This window comes from Crotalus tigris, unplaced genomic scaffold (genome assembly GCF_016545835.1).
Source record: "Crotalus tigris isolate CLP2741 ecotype Arizona unplaced genomic scaffold, ASM1654583v1 scf7180000024119.3904262, whole genome shotgun sequence".
Taxonomy (NCBI): domain Eukaryota; kingdom Metazoa; phylum Chordata; class Lepidosauria; order Squamata; family Viperidae; genus Crotalus; species Crotalus tigris.
The window spans coordinates 446,840-466,909 of record NW_024100396.1 but is presented as its reverse complement, the minus strand read 5'-3'; the positions used below and the strand labels follow the sequence as shown (position 1 = coordinate 466,909).

The following is a 20,070-nucleotide window of genomic DNA, read 5'->3' as shown; positions in this document are numbered from 1 at the left end:
ACAGGTTCTGAGCTCTCCAGATTTCTATCTCTATCATCTGTCAAGAGGCTGTAAGAAATACCTTTGGACGGCTGTGAAACCTGCCATGAGGTCATGAGATTTGTGTGGTGGTCAAGAGTTCTGAAGATGAATGTGGTTAGGATTGCTCAACATTCTAAGCTGGAGGGGGGGGGAACTTACATTCCCAGACCAATGGATACCCCCATCCCACTTATTTTCATGGATCTAGAACAGGGGACTTCGAACTTGGCCCTTTTATGACTTGTGGACTTCAACTCCCAGAATTCCTCAGCCAGGCACGTGTGCCTGGCTGAGGAATTATGGGAGTTGAAGTCCACAAGTCATAAAAGGGCCAAGTTCGGAGACCCCTGGCCTAGAACCTTCTCTGACGGCAATTCCACATAGTCCTCAATTTACAAATACAACTGAGCCCAGCATTTCTCTTGCTAAGCAAGGTTGTGTTTTGCCCCAGTCTATGACCTTTCTTGCCCCGGTTACAAAGTGAATCACTGCAGTCGTTAAGTGAGCAACCTGGCTGTTAAGTGAATCAGGCTTCCCCACTGCCTTTGCTCGTGAAGAGGTCACCCAAGGGGATCACATGACCCCCGGGATACTGCCACCGTCTTCAATATGAGCCAGTTGCCAAGTGTCCGAATTTTGATCACGTGACCAGGCGGTCATAAGTGTGATAAATGGTCATAAGTCACTTTTTTTTCAGTGCCCTGTAACTTTGAACGGCCACTAAAAGAAAGGTTATAACTTGAGAATTACCTCTGCTGAAATGCAAGAGCCCTGTCTGTACCATGTTAAGGTGGGAAGCACATAGAAACTGTAATTGTTGTTGTTGTTGTTAATTGCGAAGTCGTGTCCGACCCATCGCGACCCCATGGACAACATTCCTCCAGGTCTTCTTCCTGTCCTCTACCATCTTCTGGAGTCCATTTAAGTTCACACCTACTGCTTCAGTGACTCCATCCAGCCATCTCATTCTCTGTCGTCCCCTTCTTCTCTTGCCCTCCATCTTTCCCAGCATCAGGCTCTTCTCCAGTGAGCCCTTCCTTCTCATTAGGTGGCCAAAGTACTTGAGTTTCAACTTCAGGATCTGGCCTTCTAAAAAGCAGTCGGGGTTGATCTCCTCTAAGACTGACAGGTTTGAACACCTTGCAGTCCAGGGGACTCGCAGGAGTCTTCTCCAGCACCATAGAAACTGTAATAGTATGTGGCAATCAATATCAATCAGAATAGAGCTGGAAAGGGACCTAGTCCCTCTCCCTTTCCCCTCAGCATGGCTGGCTCAGGAATTCTGGGAGTTGAAGTCCACGAGTCATAAAAGAGCCAAGGTGGCCGACCCCTGGCCTAGCCCATTTCAGAAATGGCAAAGACCTTAGGAGACTGGGCACGGAGATGCTGCCAAAAGAATAGTCAGATAAGAGTCAGCATAGCCCACAGATGAATAATGGGCTGGGCAAGACACTCAGAAGAGACCCTCCCTATTAAGGGAGGGCTTGGGAGGGAGAATTGTACTTTCAGACTTGCAAGAGTCTGTCAATAATCATTTACAATAAAGCAGAACTAGCTGCTCTGGTTTTGATTCCTCTCCAGTGTCCCCCACGAGGCCAATCTAGTATAAGCCCCACACAGGCCTATGGTAGGAAAACCCCACCCTTCCAATTCACTTGAAAAGCTTTTTTTTTTTTAATTTGAATGCAATGACTCAAATAGGAACAATTTGCGGTATAAAATTCCTTTGAAAATCATACTGAGTCATCAAACACTGACTATAAAAATCATTTGAAAATAATATATGGCCCCTTGCTGAGATTATATACTGGGAAGATTTTTGTAATCGTATTAGCATCTCTGGTGGCAAAATGATAGCTACTGTTTCTGCCTGAAAGTGTATGAAAAAACGGGGAAGGCATCATTTCTCGTAACGATCAGTGCTAATCTATCTTGGTTGCCTGTTTAACTGGAAGCAAAAAAAAAAAAAAAATTACGCAGGGCAAGAAATTAAACCTATGTGTGCTCTTTTCCGATAGATTTTCTGTACCAGAATAAAATGACACCCTTGGCAAATAATTTGAAAGGGTTTCAGATTTCTCATGAACACAGCGCTTCTCTGCTCTTCATTAAAGCAGGAGTCACCAAACTTGACAACTTTTAAGATATGTGGATTTCAATTCCCAGAAACACCCAGCCGGCTGGGGAATTCTGGGAGTGGAAGTCCACAAGTCTAAAAGTTGCCAAGGTTGGAGACCCCTGCATTACATCATTCCTTGACTCTTTTTCCCCCCAGGTTTTCAACTGAGAATGAAAAAAGATGTGGCTGCTTTAAGAGTCCATTCAGATGAACTTCAAGTGGTAGCTTTTAATTCACATAGAAGCCTAAAAAAGGGGCGAAAGCTAGCAACTTTACACAGAAGGGAGGAGTTGAGCTCATAGACAGTCCAAAATCCTTCTTGGATTTCTACTTTGAAACCACCCTTAGGTTTTGTGCATGAGACAGAAAAAAAAAAAACCATAAAGCTTCTGGCTTTGTTGATGACATAAGTTTATTGTTACAAAAAAGGCTAGCATTTACTAAGTATGCAAAAGGAAAAGGTTGTGACTGCAGAATTATTACCTTTATTCTACTGCATTTAAAAGTTGGAAGTTTATGCCTTTTCCCCCCTTTGTTACACTTAATTCTAGGGGGGGGAGATCTCGCAAAGTTGGAATTGATTGATTGAACTTTTTAGTCCCACCCAGTCTGCCGTTACCACCGTAGCCACACCCACCCAATGGGCCACGCCCACCCAGCACCGGACGATACATAAGTGGGTTTTGGGTTGCGATTTGGGCACTCGGTCTCTAAAAGGTTCACCATCACTGATATAGGGTCTCCTGCTTGAGCAGGGGGTTGGACTAGATGACCTCCAAGGCCCCTTTCATCTCTATTATTCTATTATTCTCTTTTCTACTTTTCTCCCGTCCCCACTTTCTCACTATCTTTATTTTCACTTACATTTTATACTTGGATAAGTTTAATGGGTGTGTCTATGTGTGTAAATAAAACCAAATCCTTCTTGCAAAGGGATGGGTATACAGATTATATATCTAGCAGGTATGGGAATAATACATATATGAACATTTGATGTTTCTAAGTCACTTTTTAAATGTCCCAGAGAATGTTATTCCTGCATGAATCCAGGCTGTTTGGTGCATCAGCAATATGACAAACAAACAAATAATTAAATAAGACCTAGCCATTCCCCCCCCACCCCCATTACTCAATTGAAAACAGACTCAATTAATGGTCTGAGTCTGAACTGACTAACTAATCCCCCCTAAAGCCACATACCTTCTGGTGGGACAAAACAGTCTCTCTTTTGTCTTTAGATCCCATAATGGCAGGTAACATTTCACAAGAAAAGTCTGTATTTGGAATGAGATCACTGGCCTTGCTCTCTCATTATTGTGGTCACTGACGGGCCACAGCTTGCCAACGTTTCAGACAGAGGTTTGTTTGGGTTTTTTTTTTTTTTTTTTAGTCTTAACTTGGAAGATGCCAGAATATATTTATGGTACTTTTTGCACGTAAAACAGGAACCAAACTGGACAGAGGTAACTTCAGAGAAGGCCCTCCAGATCTGGATGCAGAATCACAGAGAATAGGGAGGGGGCAGCAAAGAGTGACTGTTTCTGTGTCTCTCTGCCTCCCTCTAGTGGTCCTTTAAAATTTTGCAGACCAGCTACAGTCTGCCAACCGCAAACATCTCCGAGCTTGTTCTGTTTTGGCAAAAATTTGTTTTTGAATTCAACTCTGATAAATCTTGACCAAGTGGGGTAAGTGTCCAGTCTAATCACAGTCAATATGATGTGTGTCTATCTAAGCATCAGTCCAACTGATTCTGTTCACATCCCCTTCATTAGAAAGAACGGGCAGGTCAACATGTAGTTTGCAGTTATGTGTTAACCACTTCTTCCGGTTTGGCTGTAACATTTGAACACAACCCTGGGACGGTAACACAGTTTTGATGTGTAGAGTATCACAGGACAGGTTTAAGTGAATTATATAAAACTTACCCCAAGGTCTGTGTTCATATCTGAAAATGATCAGTCATCCGGGTCATAGTTATCCCAAAGATGCTTTTTCAGGAGTCAACTGGACGTTCTTGTTTTTCTTTGAAGACGTTTCGCTTCTCATCCAAGACGCTTCTTCAGTTCAGAGCTGAAGAAGCATCTTGGATAAGAAGGAAACGTCTTCAAATGAAAACAAGAAAGTCCAGTTGCCTCCTGAAAAAGCATCTTTGGGATGTCTCTGTTCATGGATGATTCTTCTCTTCCCAACCTTAGAGAAATCTATATACAAACAGTCAATCAAAGTAATGCTAACAATGATACAACAGGCCAATCAAGGATGCTCAAGCTACAATCTCTGTCTTGGCAGTTAGCCTAACTGAACTCTGGGCGTTATGCTTCTGAAATATAGTTAAGAGTCCCAATTGTTTTTATAGGAAGTGGAATAGAGCAAGAGTGTCTAACCTTGGCAACTTGAAGACCGGTGGACTTCAACTCCCAGAATTCCCCTGGCTGGGGAATTCTAGGAGTTGAAGTCCACTGGTATTCAAGTGGCCAAGGGGTTGGCCACCTCCTGGAATACAGAGCTAAGCTGCTCCTAAAGAGGCAGATCCACTTTATACTGCAGGAAGAAGGTCGCACCTGTTCTCCCTCTTCCCCAACAGAAGATCTTAAAGGAACAGGAAGCCAAATCCTGGTTGAATGCCGGGAAGAACATCCTAAGATCAGTTCTCCAAGGGAACCCCCTCTCCCCCTTCACTGATGGGTTAAAGCAGAAGCTGGAAATCTAGCAATGTGGACTTCTGTGCAGCAAAACCCAGGTTTGAGGATCTAAGCGGGCCTCTCCAGTTCTAGGCTTGCTTGATTCCTCTTTGCTGTTTTGTTATTGGCCTCCTCCTAAGGGTCCTGCTATCTCCTTCCTTGGATTGGATTATCACTCCTCTCTTCCATTCATTGGTGGCCTGGCACTTCAGATACCCCCAATCTACTTCCTTTCTTCCCCATCTCCCCCTCCCCCCTCTATCTTGTAGCCTTATCCCAGGCTTGGATTTCCCCAGCTCAAATTCTTGTCTAAAGCATGTCCTGATTGCAACATCCCAGTCTTCACCCTTTCCTTTCCCCCCCCCTCCTTTCCTGGAATTCCAGCAAATGTGAGCACACAAACGGTTTTTTTTTTTTTTTCACTTGGGAGGCAGGCAGGAACTTCACTGCAGCAAGATACCCTCAGCCACAATTAAACTGAGTTTAATATTTCTGATTCAGCACAGCTAGCAAGATGCTACAAGGGTGGGGGAAAGGCCATCCTTCCATATTTATTGGATTTATATCCCACTTTTCTCATGGAAAGCTTCTCACACCATGCAAATTTTGTCCCAACACAACCCTGTGAGACATGCCTGCCCGGGGACCTAAATGGTGGTTTCAGACAAGGCACCCAACTGCCTTGTTTTTTGGCTGGCTTGTGGCTGAACCATTAACATTCATAAACCGCAACTTAGGGTTTATCCCAGGGGAGTCGCTTGTGGACTTCAGCTCCCAGAATTCCTTAGCCAGCCATGCTAAGGAAATCTGGGATTTGAAGTCCACAAGTTTTCAAGTTGCCAAGTTCGGAGAGCCCTGGTTTACCCTATCATATAAACCTGGCCAATTGTGTGGACACAATTTTGTGTGATGTGCACCGGGGCCACATCGATCCCAAAAGCACTGACTAAAACTGCCACACCCCAGCCCTAGCCCACCTCTTCATCCATCCATCCATCCCAGTGTTTCCTGAGCACGTGCGAAGTTCAGGAAAGGTAATTGGAATCTTTTCTTTCTAAAGGAAACACACACACACACACACACACACACATACACACACACACAGTTTCTCAGCTAAACTCAATAGGAGGAGAAGGTCTGGAGCTTGTACGGGTTTAGAGATAGGAGGCCACCAGGAGATTTTGCCCACCCCCACCCCCACCCCAACAGCAGCCAAACCTTGGGAACATCGACCCGGCCAGCCAGGGCCTGAGGTCTCCACAGACACGTCCACCAAGTGACCAGCCTCGAGGTGTCCCCTCGCCGGAGGCTTTTTTGTTTTGTTTTTGGTTTAACTCCAAGCCCGTCGATCAAACCCCGGCGCGTCCTTTCCCTTTTCACACGTTCGCAGGCAGGACCGGGCTGGGAGATGGGACGGGAACGGTGCTGATCGCGGGGAAACCGCCCACCCGAATGAGTCAGAGGCGTGTTCCCCGGGAGGGAGGGCGGCTGGCCGGCCGGCCGGCCGAGGGATTAGGGGGCCCCCACCCACCTACCCACCCACCCACCCAAGACGTCGGACTTAAGCACGGAGCCCAGGAATGGGGCAGGACATCCAAGGCAGCCCAGCCCAGCCCTGACGCAGGGAAGAGGCCGCCCCTCCCGATTCAAAAGCTTCCCCCGCCAGGCGCGCAACTAAGCCCCGCTTTCTCGGCCAGCCAGTTCGGGTCCTGCGCGGGCTGCTCTTCGCACGCCCGGACGCCGCAGGTAAGAACTGACCGCGGGGACGGGCGGGCGGCCGGGCCCGCGGGGTCTGGAGAGGGGGAGGCCGAGCTGGAGGCGCACCGGAGAGGACCGGGGATTCCGTCGCTCCACGGTAGCCGGGTGGAATTCCTCCGGCCGCACACCCTTGCAACAATGGCCGGGGGGGGGAATGCTGCGCGGTGTTGCAAGCCCCTGGCTTTGGCGACGGTCCGAGTTTGCGCCCGGGGGAGGGGGAGGGGTCTGCTTTCAGGGGCTGCCTAGCTAGAGGATGACTGCGCCCCTGAGCGTATGCAGAGTGCGCTTTCTCCCAGCGCTCCAACCTGGTTCCGGTCCTGCACGTTTCAGGAACTGGAAGGTGGTTTTGGAAGCGGACGTCTTAGCCAACGAAGGCCAAAAAACAAAAACAAAACCCTGAATCGCACCTCTTTATAAAATATAATATTAAGGAAAAGTTGGAAACGTGAAGCGTCCGCATCTAAAACCCTGCCTAGAGAGGCGTAGGGGTGCTCGGAGAAGGTTATTCAGCCAAGATTCCTTTTCCAAGTCGTTGTTGCTTTTAATGTAGGCTGTCCATCCTTCAGTACAGGGAAAGTTGTTGCTGGATGGGTGTGCTGAGCAAAAACTGTGTGTCTTGGAACTGCGAGTCGGGATTCATTAATCTCCAGGAAAAGAATAGGTGGGTGGATGTGATCACTCATGCAAAGGTTTCTAGCAGACCCAGGGGACCCGGAGCCAAAAAGTTATTCTTGCAAGCCGCTATCTCCAATCTGGGGAGAAGAATCAAAACTCTTGGTTGGTGCAGAAAAGGGGACAGGCAGCGTGTCTTTCCCTGGACAAGGTGGCCTCACCGAAACCAGAGACTCCCACTTCTGACCAGGGTTGGCAAAGATTGATTAAATGAGCAAAGAATCCGACTTGGTCTAAAATTGCTTTGCTTGTTCTTATCAGGGTCCCAATCTTGAATTTTATATAGGCTGCCATGGCTTCGGTTTGGATATTATTTTTGAGTCAGCATTGGGAATGAAGCTTGAAGATCAGTTCTCAAATGGGCTGCAAAACCATTCCAGAGAGCCCCCTTTCCTAGACTTCAGATGGGAAAACTGATTTTATTTTAATAGTTCTTCATCCAGGCCTTTGACAAGGGGGAGCCAGTCCCTTGATTCATCACGTTTCCCGTCTTTTATCTTTATTGCTTATTTTTATTGATCTCATAGTCATTTCTTTGTTTGATTGCTGTGAGCCCCTCCGAGTCATTCAGAGTTGGGTGGCATACAAGTTTAATATGTTATTATTTTACCTTTTAATCTTTCTAAACTGAAAGACCTGGCTTGTCTTTTCCTTAGCCCTGCTGGCAGGGACAGGTAGAAGCTGAAGTTCACCTGTGTCTCAGGAGCTGCAGCTTTGCTATCCTTCTTGTCCAGTTTCTACTAAATCGATATGCTATTAATTTAGAGTAGTGTTCCTCAATTCTGGGAGTTGAAGTCCACACTTCTTCAAGTGGCCAGGGTTGGGAAACACTTAGAGCAGGGGTAGGCAACCTTGGCTCTTTTGTGACTCGTGGTCTTCAACTCATAGCTGGCTCAGGAATTCTGGGAATTGAAGTCCACGAGTCATAAACGAGCCAAGGTTGCCTACCCTTGACTTAGAGGATGGCTTATATTTGGGATGGAGACTAAGTGTGCAATCCCTCTCCATCTGCTTGATCGCTGGTGATCTGCAGGTCATATATTTCACCCAGGTGTCCTAAAAGCTGCACGTGACTAATGGGGGGGGGAGGTTCTGTGTTGACATAAAGCCTCAAGTTGATGTTGATTCCTGGAAACTACCTGAACAAAATGCCTGTGGTTTTCTTGCCCACAATTTTTCAGAAGTGGTTTGCCATCACCTCCTTCCTAGGGCTGAGAGGAAGTGACTGGCCCAAAGTCACTCAGCTGGCTTTGTGTCTAAGAAACTAGAACTCACCGTCTCCCAGCTTCTAGTTCTGTGCCTTTAACCACTCTACCAAACTGGCTCTTCTTAAAACATTGCAGTAGGGGGAGTCACGAACAGCAGCTTTTTGGAGAGGTGAAAATGGTAGCCCTTAGCCTGGGCTACAAGCTCACCTAGCTAATAAGTCAACAATCTTGAAAGCCTCTTAGATGATCTCTTATCTTGCAAGTGGGAGGGTGAGAGACTATGGCTGGGACAATGTAAATTGTTGTTCCTCTTGGCTCAGAGTTTGCAATTTTGCCTGACTTAGCAACCATGCTACCCAAGGCATGTTGCTATGGAATTCTCCCATAACAACACAAAGTCTGCTCTTTCGTCTCCTCCCAGTATGTTTGTTCACGTGACTGTCCAAACACATGCATTGGTGCACAGTTGGTCATGTGTACTTATCACCAATCCCGTAATGATGTTGTAATTGCACGTGGTGGCTTGGCAATAGGAGAAGTTGAGACTTGGGTCAGAGAGCGAAACAAGAGAGGAACTTTGCCTTTAAGAACCTCACCAAGGGTTAGAACTAGGGTTGGAGCCAGTTTACTCTAGTGCAGTGGTTCTCAACCTGTGGGTCGGGACCCCATTTGGGGTCGAACGACCATTTCACGGGGGTCGCCAAACAACGCAGTCCGCCATTTTTCCCCCCTTTTCCTTAGCTGTGCTACTCCCTTTTATTCTATTGGCTTTTGAAAGCCAATAGAATAGACTCTCTTGAATAGAGTCTAATTCTATTGGCTTTCAAAAGACAATAGGAATTGTCCAGGCTGTCTCTGCCCTGCTGAGCCCGCCAAAAGTCCCATTCTGCAAATGGTGCTGCACCAGTTGAGTAGTCCTCGACATACGACTGGTTGAGTAGTCCTCGACTTACAACCGGTTGGGGGTCGCGGCATTAATAAGGTTGAGGACCACTGCTCTAGTGGTTAAGCACCAGGCTCTAAAGTGGGAGGCTGTGAGTTCTAGTCCCATCTTAGGCGTGAAAGCTGACAGGGGGACTTTGGGCTAATCACCAGGAGACGGTGAATTCTAGTCCCGCCTTAGTCATGAAAGCAGGCTGGGTGACTTTGGGCCAGTCACCAGAGATGGTGAGTTCTAGTTCCGCATTAAGCATGAAGGCTGATTGGATGACTAGACCAGTCACCAGGAGACGGTGAGTTCTAATCCAGCCTTAGCTATGAAAGCTGGCTGGGTGACCTTGGGCCAATCATCCTCTCTCAACCCAACTCACCTCACCGGATGGCTGTTGTGGGGGGAAAAAGGAGGAGGACGGTGTGTGATGGATTATGTTCGCTCTCTGGAGTGATTTATAAGAAATAATAAAGGCAGGATACAAATAAATTAAGTAAAATAAAGCTCTTCCGGGACCTCGAGGTTTTGGTCTCAGGGTGATTCCTGCCCTGCTCAGAGGAAAATCCCACAAGATAAGAGTCCTGAGGGATGAATCTTAGTCTTTTGATTGCCCAGGCTGATTGACATCATTTGGAGCAGTGTTTCTCAACCTTGACAATTTTAAGGCATGTGGACTTCAACTCCCAGAATTCCACAGCCAACAATGCTGGCTGTGGAATTCTGGGAGTTGAAGTCCACATGCCTTAAAATTGTCAAGGTTGAGAAACACTGATTTTGGAGACTTCTGACTACCTAATCGGTGGTCTTCCAAAAATGATCTGTTTCCTCACCTAGCATAGGATTACCGCCATGTTCAAGGCCAGTTCACAACCTTTTTCTTACAGGTGGTCCTTGACTTACGACCATTCATTTAGTGACCACTCGGAGTTACAACGGCTCTGAAAAAAGTGACTTATGGCCATTTTTCACACTTACGACCCTCACAGCCTCACCATGGTCACATGATCAAAATTCAGCCACTTGGCAACTGGTTCATATTTAAGATGGGTGGCAGTGTCCCCGAGGGTTACGTATTCCCCCTTTGCGACCTTCTGACAAACAAAGTCAACGGGGGGGGGGAGCCAGATTCACTTAACAACCGTGTCAGTAACTTAACAACTGCAGTGATTCACTTAACAACAGCGGGGGACAAAAATCGCAAAACAGGGCAAAGCTCAATAACTGTCTTGCTTAGCGATGGAAATTCTGGGCTCCATTGTCGTCATAAGTTGAGGACTACCTGGGCACTTGTTTCTAAAGTCATTTTGTCTGTTACCCAAGACCAGGGGTAGGCAACCTTGGCTCTTTTATGACTGGTGGACTTCAACTCCCAGAATTCCTGAGCCAACATGGCTCAGCTTGAAAACCTCTCCCTTTCCCCTCAGCATGGGTGGCTCAGGAATTCTGGGAGTTGTCATAAGTCATGAGGGGGCCATAGTTCTCCCATGTTGACTCAGGAATTCTGGGAGTTGAAGTCCACGAGTCATAAAAGAGCCAAGGTTGCCTACTCCTGCCCAAGACTACCAAAGTAGATTTTTTCCACCAGAAAGCAGAAAATCCACCCGTCATCTCTGCAAAAAAGGTAAACTGTGTTAAACTATTTAACCACGTTTGGTTTGTTTTTTCATCTTTGGTATTCACATAGGTGCTGCCCAAGGAAACAGCTTTATCCTAATTGTGAGGCTGGCCCTCCGCTATAAAATATGATTGTGCCCTTAATGGTGAACCTCAGGAAAAGATTTTAATACTCTCTTAAGTAGGGTTAAGTAAGAAAGAGCACATACGTGTATGTACAAGTGGTAATAATGCATGCCATCTCCATACTTTGTCATTTATTTATTCAGTGAACCATTGCTGCCAATGGCTCTGATTTGAAGAAACGCCCCTTTCTTGGCTCTATAAACATATTTTTAACAACTTTGTTCTGAGACCGTGCCAGGAAATTAGCTTAGTGATGTTTGAGGTGGGCGCAGCCTGGAAAGGAGGTACCCACCCAGGCTGGGAGGGGAGCATCTCAACTCTTTTTCCTAATGAAAAATCCCAATGGCCCCCTCTCCTTGTGGGTCAACAGGAAGAATAATTGCAAGTCACTTAGTAGTTGGATGGTCGAGCTTCAGTTGACCTTATTCTACAATCTTTTAAATAGCCAGTTCAGTCACGAAGGGTTTTGTACACATGCAAAGTCAGAGCTTCTTCTAATCATGGTTGAAAGAGGCTAGGATGGTCTCATGTACAATCATATCATTTATGGATGGGAGTTTACACATATGAACCAACTAAATCAGGGGACCTTAACCTTGGCAACTTTAAGACTTGTGGACTTCAACTCCCAGCATTCCTCAGCCAGCAAAGGTTGAACTAAACTATATTTTAGCATCATGGTTTATGAAATTGGCCATGCGTGTTTGTGAGATATGCTTGATGACTTACTATGGAGGTGATCCAATCTGTAGTTAAATTTAACTCCGACACAGCAAAATGTTGCTGTATCCGTCTGTAAGGAATTTACTGAAATCTAAGTTGAGGATCATATTCTGCATTTTCGGTGTCCTTGTGACATGGCACCTTGTGTCTGTTCCTAAAGTACTAAATTTGTATCATAAAAACTGAGATTACTCACTTCCCTATTTTTTTTTCTTCTTCTTCTAGGGATGGATGTTTCCAAAGCCACCAAATTTTTTGTCTCGACCGGACGTCGGATCCTCACCATTGGCTTTGCCTTGCTCATATTATCAATTCTGGCCTGGGCCTACATTACGGGCATCCAGCTGGTCTCTGACCAGTACCACATCATGGCCTTTGGTCTCTACGGAGCCTTCCTCACCTTCCACCTCATCATCCAAAGCTTCTTTGCTTTCCTGGAGCACAAGAGGATGCGGAGAGACTCACTCTCCTGCAGCTATACCAAGACTGTGGCCCTCACCATCTCCGCTTACCAGGAGGACCCAGCCTACCTCCGCGAGTGCCTTCAATCTGTCAAGGCAACCCTGTATCCCCCAGATAAACTCCGGATCATCATGGTAGTAGATGGGAACAGCAGTGAGGACCGATACATGATGGATATGTTCCAAGATGTCTTTGCTGGAGAAGATGTGGGCACTTTTATTTGGGAGAACAACTACCACCATCAACCTCAGTTGGATATGGAGAAAAGGGACAGTGGTTACCAGACTGGGGATGAGCCCTCTGACTACACTGAGATTGATATGGAAGACCCTGGGCAACTTGTGGTGGAAGAATTGATCCGCACCAAGCGTTGTGTCTGCATCATGCAAAAATGGGGTGGGAAACGAGAAGTCATGTACACAGCTTTCAAGGCCCTTGGGAATTCAGTGGACTATGTTCAGGTACCAACTGTTTTTTTATTATTATTCTTTTATAATACTATGTTATTTATCTCATCTTCCATTTGAGGCGCTTGGGCTATCACACGGTCTATTCCCCTTCATTTTTATCCTTTCTGGAAGGTTGACAGAACATGCAGTGGCCTTCAGACCTAAGGAGAGATTTGAACTCCAGATCAACATCTTACCCCAACATTCTTTTAACTAGTCTCTTCCAGATGTCCTGGCAAATTTACCCTGGCATCTGATCATGACTGGGCGTGTTGGGATTTATAGTTTGGCACATCTGGAAGGTACGTGGTTGAGGGAAGTGGCTCTGGTCTAGCCATTATTCTTCATCCAAGCAATTAAGCACCCAGGTGTTTAGTGGTCTTCAAACTTGAGTATCTTTCATCTGCTGTTGTTGGGCTAGGATTTTTGTCATCTCATTAATTACAATGTCCAGGGCAGGGGTGGGGAACCTGGGCTCTTTTATGACTTGTGGACTTCAACTCCCAGAATTCCTGAGCCAGCATGGCTCAGCATGGAAACCTCTCCCGTTTTCCTCAGCATGGCTGGCTCAGAAATTCTGGGAGCTGAAGTCCACAAGTCATAAAAGAGCCCAGCTTCCCCACCCCTGGTCTAGGGTTTCAGATTCTAGTGTGGTAATTATGTATGTTCTGGCAGCCCACATTTGCCATCACATCCAACCATACAGTTGGAAGCTAAAATGCTCCCTACAAATTCTAGTGGGGCAATCTCGCTGACCTTGACTGATCTCTAAATAAAGCTTCCTGAATTACTTTCCATAAGGTGTCTTTTCCTTTTATCTCTTCAGCCCCTTTATCTTTAATCCCGTAATCTTGATTTTCTGGAAAACAAATCATGCATTTCCTCTTTTGCGTATGCAGCAATTCCAAGGTTAGATCTCTTTCATCCCCATTCTACTGATGGGGCAACTGAGGAAGTAAACTCTTATCTTTTCAGTCAGTGATGGTTATAAATGAAATAGGTTGCATTTGGTTGTTTACTAGACTGTGCACTTCCATTGCATCGCAGTTGCTGAAAATTGTGATGCAATGGCTGTGACAATAAACTTGGGAGACAGAAGGAAGAACCACCACTCGGACCAGGGGGTCTTCAAACTTTAACTACCAGAATTTCCCAGGCAACATGACTGGCTGAGGAATTCTGGGAGTTGAAGTCCCCAAGTCTTTAAAGCTGCCACGTTTGGAGACCCCTGGCCTAGATAATGGTCTGATAAAAGACATCTGAGTCCAAAGCAAAAATGGGGTTGGAGAAAAGATCTCAGAAGGGACTAACTCCATGGAAAGTAAAGACAGGGGAAGGGAAAGTGCTTTTAGACTGGCAAGATTCTATATCTAACTTTACAATAAAAGTTATTGTATTAGTACACATGGCTTTGACGTCCTGTGGAAACCCATCGTTTAGTTTCCAAAGAACTACTACTGTCTAGGCCAGGGGTAGGCAGCCTTGGCTCTTTTATGACTCGTGGACTTCAACTCCCAGAATTCCTGAGCCAGCTATGCTATGCTGGCTCAGGAATTCTGGGAGTTGAAGTCCACGAGTCATAAAAGAGCCAAGGTTGCCTACCCATAGTCTAGACTGTAGTTTTTCCTCCTGACTCCCAAGATTCTTCTCATGGACCAGTACAATCTATGTGTTCCTCTGATCTTACTGTGGCCTTTGGGCTGGCTTGTACATGTATGTACACCATGCTTTATATGGCAACCAAAGGAAGTTGCAAAATCTGTGGCAAATTATCAGTTGATGCTGCATCTCTCCCGCAAGGACTGTGCAATCTCAGCCGGTCCTTGGAAAGAAGAGGTCAACTGTAGAATTCTTCTGGAGCCAGGATCTAGGTTCCAGCAATGCAGATCTTCTTGACAAGTTGAAGGGGTGTCTTTAGACTAAACTCTTGGCTTCTCCCAGGTATGTGACTCCGACACCAAGTTGGAACCGGAAGCAACGGTAGAACTGGTGAAGGTGCTGGAGTCAAACGAAAGCTATGGGGCGGTTGGTGGAGATGTGAGGATCCTCAACCTGTCCGATTCCTACATCAGCTTCATGAGCAGCCTGCGCTACTGGATGGCTTTCAACATCGAGCGGGCCTGCCAGTCCTATTTCAACTGCGTCTCCTGCATCAGTGGTCCCTTAGGTAAGGTTTCCACCATAAACAATGTCTAAGTCAATGGTTCTCAACCTTTCTAATGCCACGACCCCATAATACAGTTCCCCATGTTGTGGTGCACCCCAACCACTTATACATCACCGGGTGCCAGGGACGTGGCCAAAGAAAAGGGGGGAAAAAATGGCGGACAGCCTTGTTTGGTGACCCCCGTGAAATGGTCGTTCGACCCCAAATGGGGTCCCGACCCACAGGTTGAGAACCACTGGTCTAAGTCCTTTCTCTAAGGAAGTCATGAAGTGCTATTGGAAAGATTAATTTCCCTGATCCACTGCTTTTTTTTAATGTATTTCCCTGATCCACTGCATTTTTTTAAAAAAAAATCTTATCCCTTCTTTTTTATTGGTTGCATCAGGTCTATATCGGAATGACCTCCTACAGCAGTTTCTGGAGTCCTGGTACAATCAGAAGTTCCTCGGTACACACTGCACCTTTGGGGATGATAGACACCTCACCAACAGGATGTTGAGCATTGGCTACGCCACCAAGTAAGGAAATCTGAGTGGAATAGGAACAATATGGAATGGAATGTGAGAAGTTGGTTAAGGTAGTTTTTTTAGGATGCTAATTTATTTTTTGCAAGCAGGACTTCCCATTTCAACACTTCACTTCATTTGTGAAGCCCTTGACATACAGCAGCCTTTTTTCAACCTGGACTGGACTTCAACTCCCAGAATTCCTCACTCAGCATGGCCCTCTTAAACTTGCCCAGTTGAGAAATGCTGACTTATAAGGTTATTGTTAAACACAGAGACAGGTCTTTGGGAGTTATTAACGAACATTAAGGAATGTTGTGGTTTTTGTTGAAGCTTTGTCTTTTTAACTGACACTGGTAGCAGCACTTGTAGGTACTCTGGTATCAAGCTACAAGTTAAATTCTTCTTATTTTTTTTTCCAGTGTTTGGTACTGAGCTGATTTAATAAATCTTTGCCCAAACATTATTCCTTTTAAATAAGTGTTATTTTTAGGAAATCAAATTGGTTCAAGCTTTAATTACTTTAAGCTTCTGCTGTGCACTTAACACCCACACAATACTTTTGGGTATGCCCAGACTATATTGCTAAGTTACATACAATATGATCAATTTCTGTTAATGAACTTAAATGTCTGCTTTTATGTAAGAGGCTTTGTCCAAATCAAGAAACTCTATTATGAACTTAATAGGAAAAGGGAGTTGTTCAGTTTGCAGAGAGAAACACTGCAATTCCATTAACAACTTGAACTACAGATTTTTCAATCCCTTTCCACCTAATATAGTGTGTTGCATTCAAATTCTGATGGAAAAAAAATCTTTTCGTGGCCTTTCTCTCATTTTCTTATAACGATAACCTCATGAGGTAGAACAGGGACCTCCACACTTGGCAACTTTTAAGACTGGTGGACTTCAACTCCCAGAATCCCCCAGCCAGCATAGCTGGCTGGGGAATTCTGGGAATTGAAGTCCACCAGTCTTAAAGTTGCCAGTTTGGGGACCCTTGAGGTAAAACAGTTCTCCCCACTTTGCAGATAAGGAATTGTAGGAATGAGATGAATTTATTGTGCCAAACTTCACCATGTTGTCCTTCAGTTCCCACAGCACGGACTAAGATTTCATCTAGAAACATAGTACTGGAAGGGACCCTGGAGGTCTTCCAGCCCAACCCCGTGCCAAAGACGGAAGACCCTATACCTTCCCAAACAAAGGGATGCTCAATCTTTTCTTGAAAACCTCCAGCAATGGAGCATCCCAAACTCTGGGAAGCAAGCTGTTCCACTGACTGACTGTTCTCACTGTCAGGAAATTTCTCCTTAGTTCCAGATTAGATCTCTCTTGAATGAGCTTCCACCCATTATTTCTTGCCCTGTCCTTAGTTGCTTAGGAGAGTAAGTCAACCTTCCTTCTCTGTGACTGCCCCTCAAATACTGGAAGACAGCTGTCATGTCACCCCAATCCTTCTCTTCGTTAGGCTAAACATATTTAGTTCCCTACATATGTAGGGAAAAGACCAGAGCAGGAAGTACCCAAGACCATAATCGAGCCGAATCAAGTTGTGTCTTGTTCCTCCTATGTTAATCTTTGCCTCCTTCCCTTGCACCAGATACACAGCTCGTTCCCGCTGCTACTCGGAGACCCCATCCTTGTTCCTACGTTGGCTGGCTCAACAAACTCGTTGGACCAAGTCCTACTTCCGGGAATGGCTCTACAATGCCCTCTGGTGGCACCGTCATCACCTCTGGATGACTTACGAGTCCGTGGTCTCCGGCATCTTCCCTTTCTTCGTCACAGCCACTGTCCTACGGCTTTTCTACGGGGGGAACCTGTGGGACGTGCTGTGGGTGTTGCTCTGCGTCCAGCTGGTGGCCTGCGTGAAGGCCCTTTACGCTTGCTGGCTGAGGAGTAACCCGGTCATGCTCTTCATGTCCCTTTACGCCGTCCTCTACATGGGAGGCCTCCTTCCAGCCAAGTACTTCGCCATCTTGACCATGAACAAGAGCAGCTGGGGCACCTCAGGAAGGAAGAAAATGGTGGGCAACTACATGCCTCTGTTGCCTGTTTCCATCTGGGGTCTGCTTCTGTTGGGCGGCTTGATCTACACCATCTACCAAGAGGCCTTGGCTGACTGGACAACAGAGGCCAAACAAACGGAGATCTTGTACTTGCTGGCTGGTTTGGCCATCTACTTGGGCTATTGGACATTCATGGTCCTGCTTTACTGGGTATGGATTCAGAAGTGCTGCCGGAAGCGAATGGACTTCTACAGCCTGGAAGTGTGAGCAGGAAAGAGGGCGAAGATCTCCAGAAATCTAGATTCTCCTCTAAGCTGTCGGAGTACGGAGCAGCTTAACTGAAGGATTTCCAGGGTCAGAACTAGGAGTTTCTAATTCAAGGGGAAAATCCATCTTTTAAAGGTGTCTCTTGTTCGGCTGAAGCTTAGACTCCTGTTCTCTTCTTGAATCCAGAGTTAAGCCGAATGATGGTACAGGAGCTGTGAGGGGGTCTGTGTGTTTGTGTATGTGTGTTTCTCAGGGAGGATATTTATTTTATCCAACAAAACCATGAGAGGGATAACTTGCTGTCCTCTCTGTCCTCCTGTCCTGAGGAATGTTTCCCGATCTGAAATTTATTTATTACTGCTAAGTCTTCTCATTTCAGGAGTACTTATAGTACCCAGGTACTCTTTTGACTCGCAGCCCACCTCTTGCGTAGAGCCATGGGGTGACGCCACCACACAGGGGTGTGGACTGCATAGGGACTTACTGAATTGCACTGAAATGCTGATGCCACGGCCGTTGAATGCAAAGATGGGGATGTTGTGTCCATTGCTCATCAGTTGAGGTTCTTCTGAAGTTCTGCAGGAGAGAAGATCTTGCTGAGAAAAACGGGTGAGTGGTGGGAGAAACCCTTTCTTTACCAGAGGCTAAGATCAGCTTTTGGCATCTAATGGACGCTACGTAATTTTAGAACAGTCGCTTGCGGCTTTTTTTTTTAAAATTGCGAAAAGGAAAAAAAAAACAATTCGTCTTAGGCTTTGTGGAAGCTTGATTCCAAAAGAAACACAAAACGTTTACAGTTGTGTGACAAAAGCTGGAAAACTTCTGCCTTCCTCGATTCTTTTTCTCCTGGAAAGATAGTCAATGGGTGGGTCCAATTCGCACCCGCTACCTCTATTTATTATTATTATTATTATTTTGGCCACTCTATTGTCTCAGTGGAATTAGAGGGACATCTTTCTTGCAGGAAAAAAAAAGAAGGATCTGAAGTTATTTATTTGCCATATTTTAATAATGAAAAGGAAGGCTATTTAATATTTTTTTAAAAAAAGTCGAATGGTGATGTAAAAAAAAAAGTTTTATAAAACGATGTAAAAATAAAACACTATTTATTTTATAACTTCCCTTCCCTGGTGTTTAATCCTAATTTTTTTTCCCCCTCAGGCCAGGCAAATGTTATGAACCAGCACCTGGTTGAATGTATCTGTAATACAATAAAATGCAGAAGGTGCACTAAAAATATACAGATAGTTCTCAACTTACCACTGTTCCTTTAGTGATTTTTTGAAGTTACAACAGCAATGAAAAAAGTGACTGTTTTTCACATTTATCATCACGGCAGCATCCCAGGGTCACCTGATCAAAATTCAGCCACTTGGCAACTGGCTTGTACTTATGACAGTTGCAGCATCCTGGGGTCAAGTGATCCCCCTTGGCGAATGGAGAAGCCAGATTTGCTTCATAACCATGTTACTAACTTTAACAGCAATAATTGAATTAACAACTCTGGCGAGAAAGGTCGTAAAATGGGGCAAAACTCACTTAACAAATGTCTCGCTTAGCAACAAAACTTTGGGGCTCAGTTATGGTCATAAGTTGAGGACTACCTGTACTTAGGACAAGTTGAACAAAAGTAAAATAATAAAAAGAAAAAAAATTGCACTGCTGTGAGGCCACCGTCATAACCTTTTCCAACCATACCATCCAGAGACCGTTAATTTGTAATTGTCCTGTAACCCTCCATTGAAATAAGGAAGTGTGATTTGATCTCTTCATCATTATGAGGTTAAGAGAAGTCGAGGATTAGACTTGAAATACTGCATCCAGTTTTGGTCACCACAATATTAAAAAAAAGTTGTTGAGACTCTAGGAAGAGTTCAAAGAAGAGCAACAAAGATGATTAGGGGACTGGAGGCTAAAACATATGAGGAACGGTTGAATGAATTGAGTATGAACAAAAAGAAGGACTAGGGGGTGACATGATAGCAGTGTTCCAATATCTCAGGGGCTGCCCCAAAGAAGAGGGAGTCAAGCTATTCTTCAAAGCGCCTGAGGGCAGGACAAGAAGCAACAGATGGAAACTAATCAAAGAAAGAAGCAACCTAGAACCAAGGAGAAACTTCCTGACATTTAGAACAATTAACCAGTGGAACAACCTGCCTCCAGAAGCTGTGAATGCTCCAACACTGGAAGTTTTTAAGAAGAGACTGGACAGCCATTTGTCTGAAATAGTATAGGGTTTCCTCCCTGAGCAGGGGGTTGGACTAGATGACCTCCAAGATCCCTTCTAACTCTGTTATTCTGTTAATCATGTTGCTCTTTCAAGGACGAACCCCCCCTCTTTCTTTCTCTCTCTT

General features: G+C 45.4%; 1 protein-coding gene across 1 annotated transcript; it reads left to right on the top strand.

Moving 5' to 3' along the window:
* Positions 1–6,480: 6,480 nt before the first annotated feature.
* HAS1 (hyaluronan synthase 1) lies at positions 6,481–18,789 on the top strand. The gene is made up of 5 exons (XM_039322731.1): positions 6,481–6,567; positions 12,079–12,776; positions 14,706–14,931; positions 15,317–15,449; positions 17,041–18,789. Exons 2-5 carry the CDS (start codon positions 12,081–12,083, stop codon positions 17,714–17,716), a joined length of 1,731 nt encoding a protein of 576 aa, XP_039178665.1. The 5' UTR covers positions 6,481–6,567; positions 12,079–12,080; the 3' UTR covers positions 17,717–18,789.
* Positions 18,790–20,070: the final 1,281 nt, after the last annotated feature.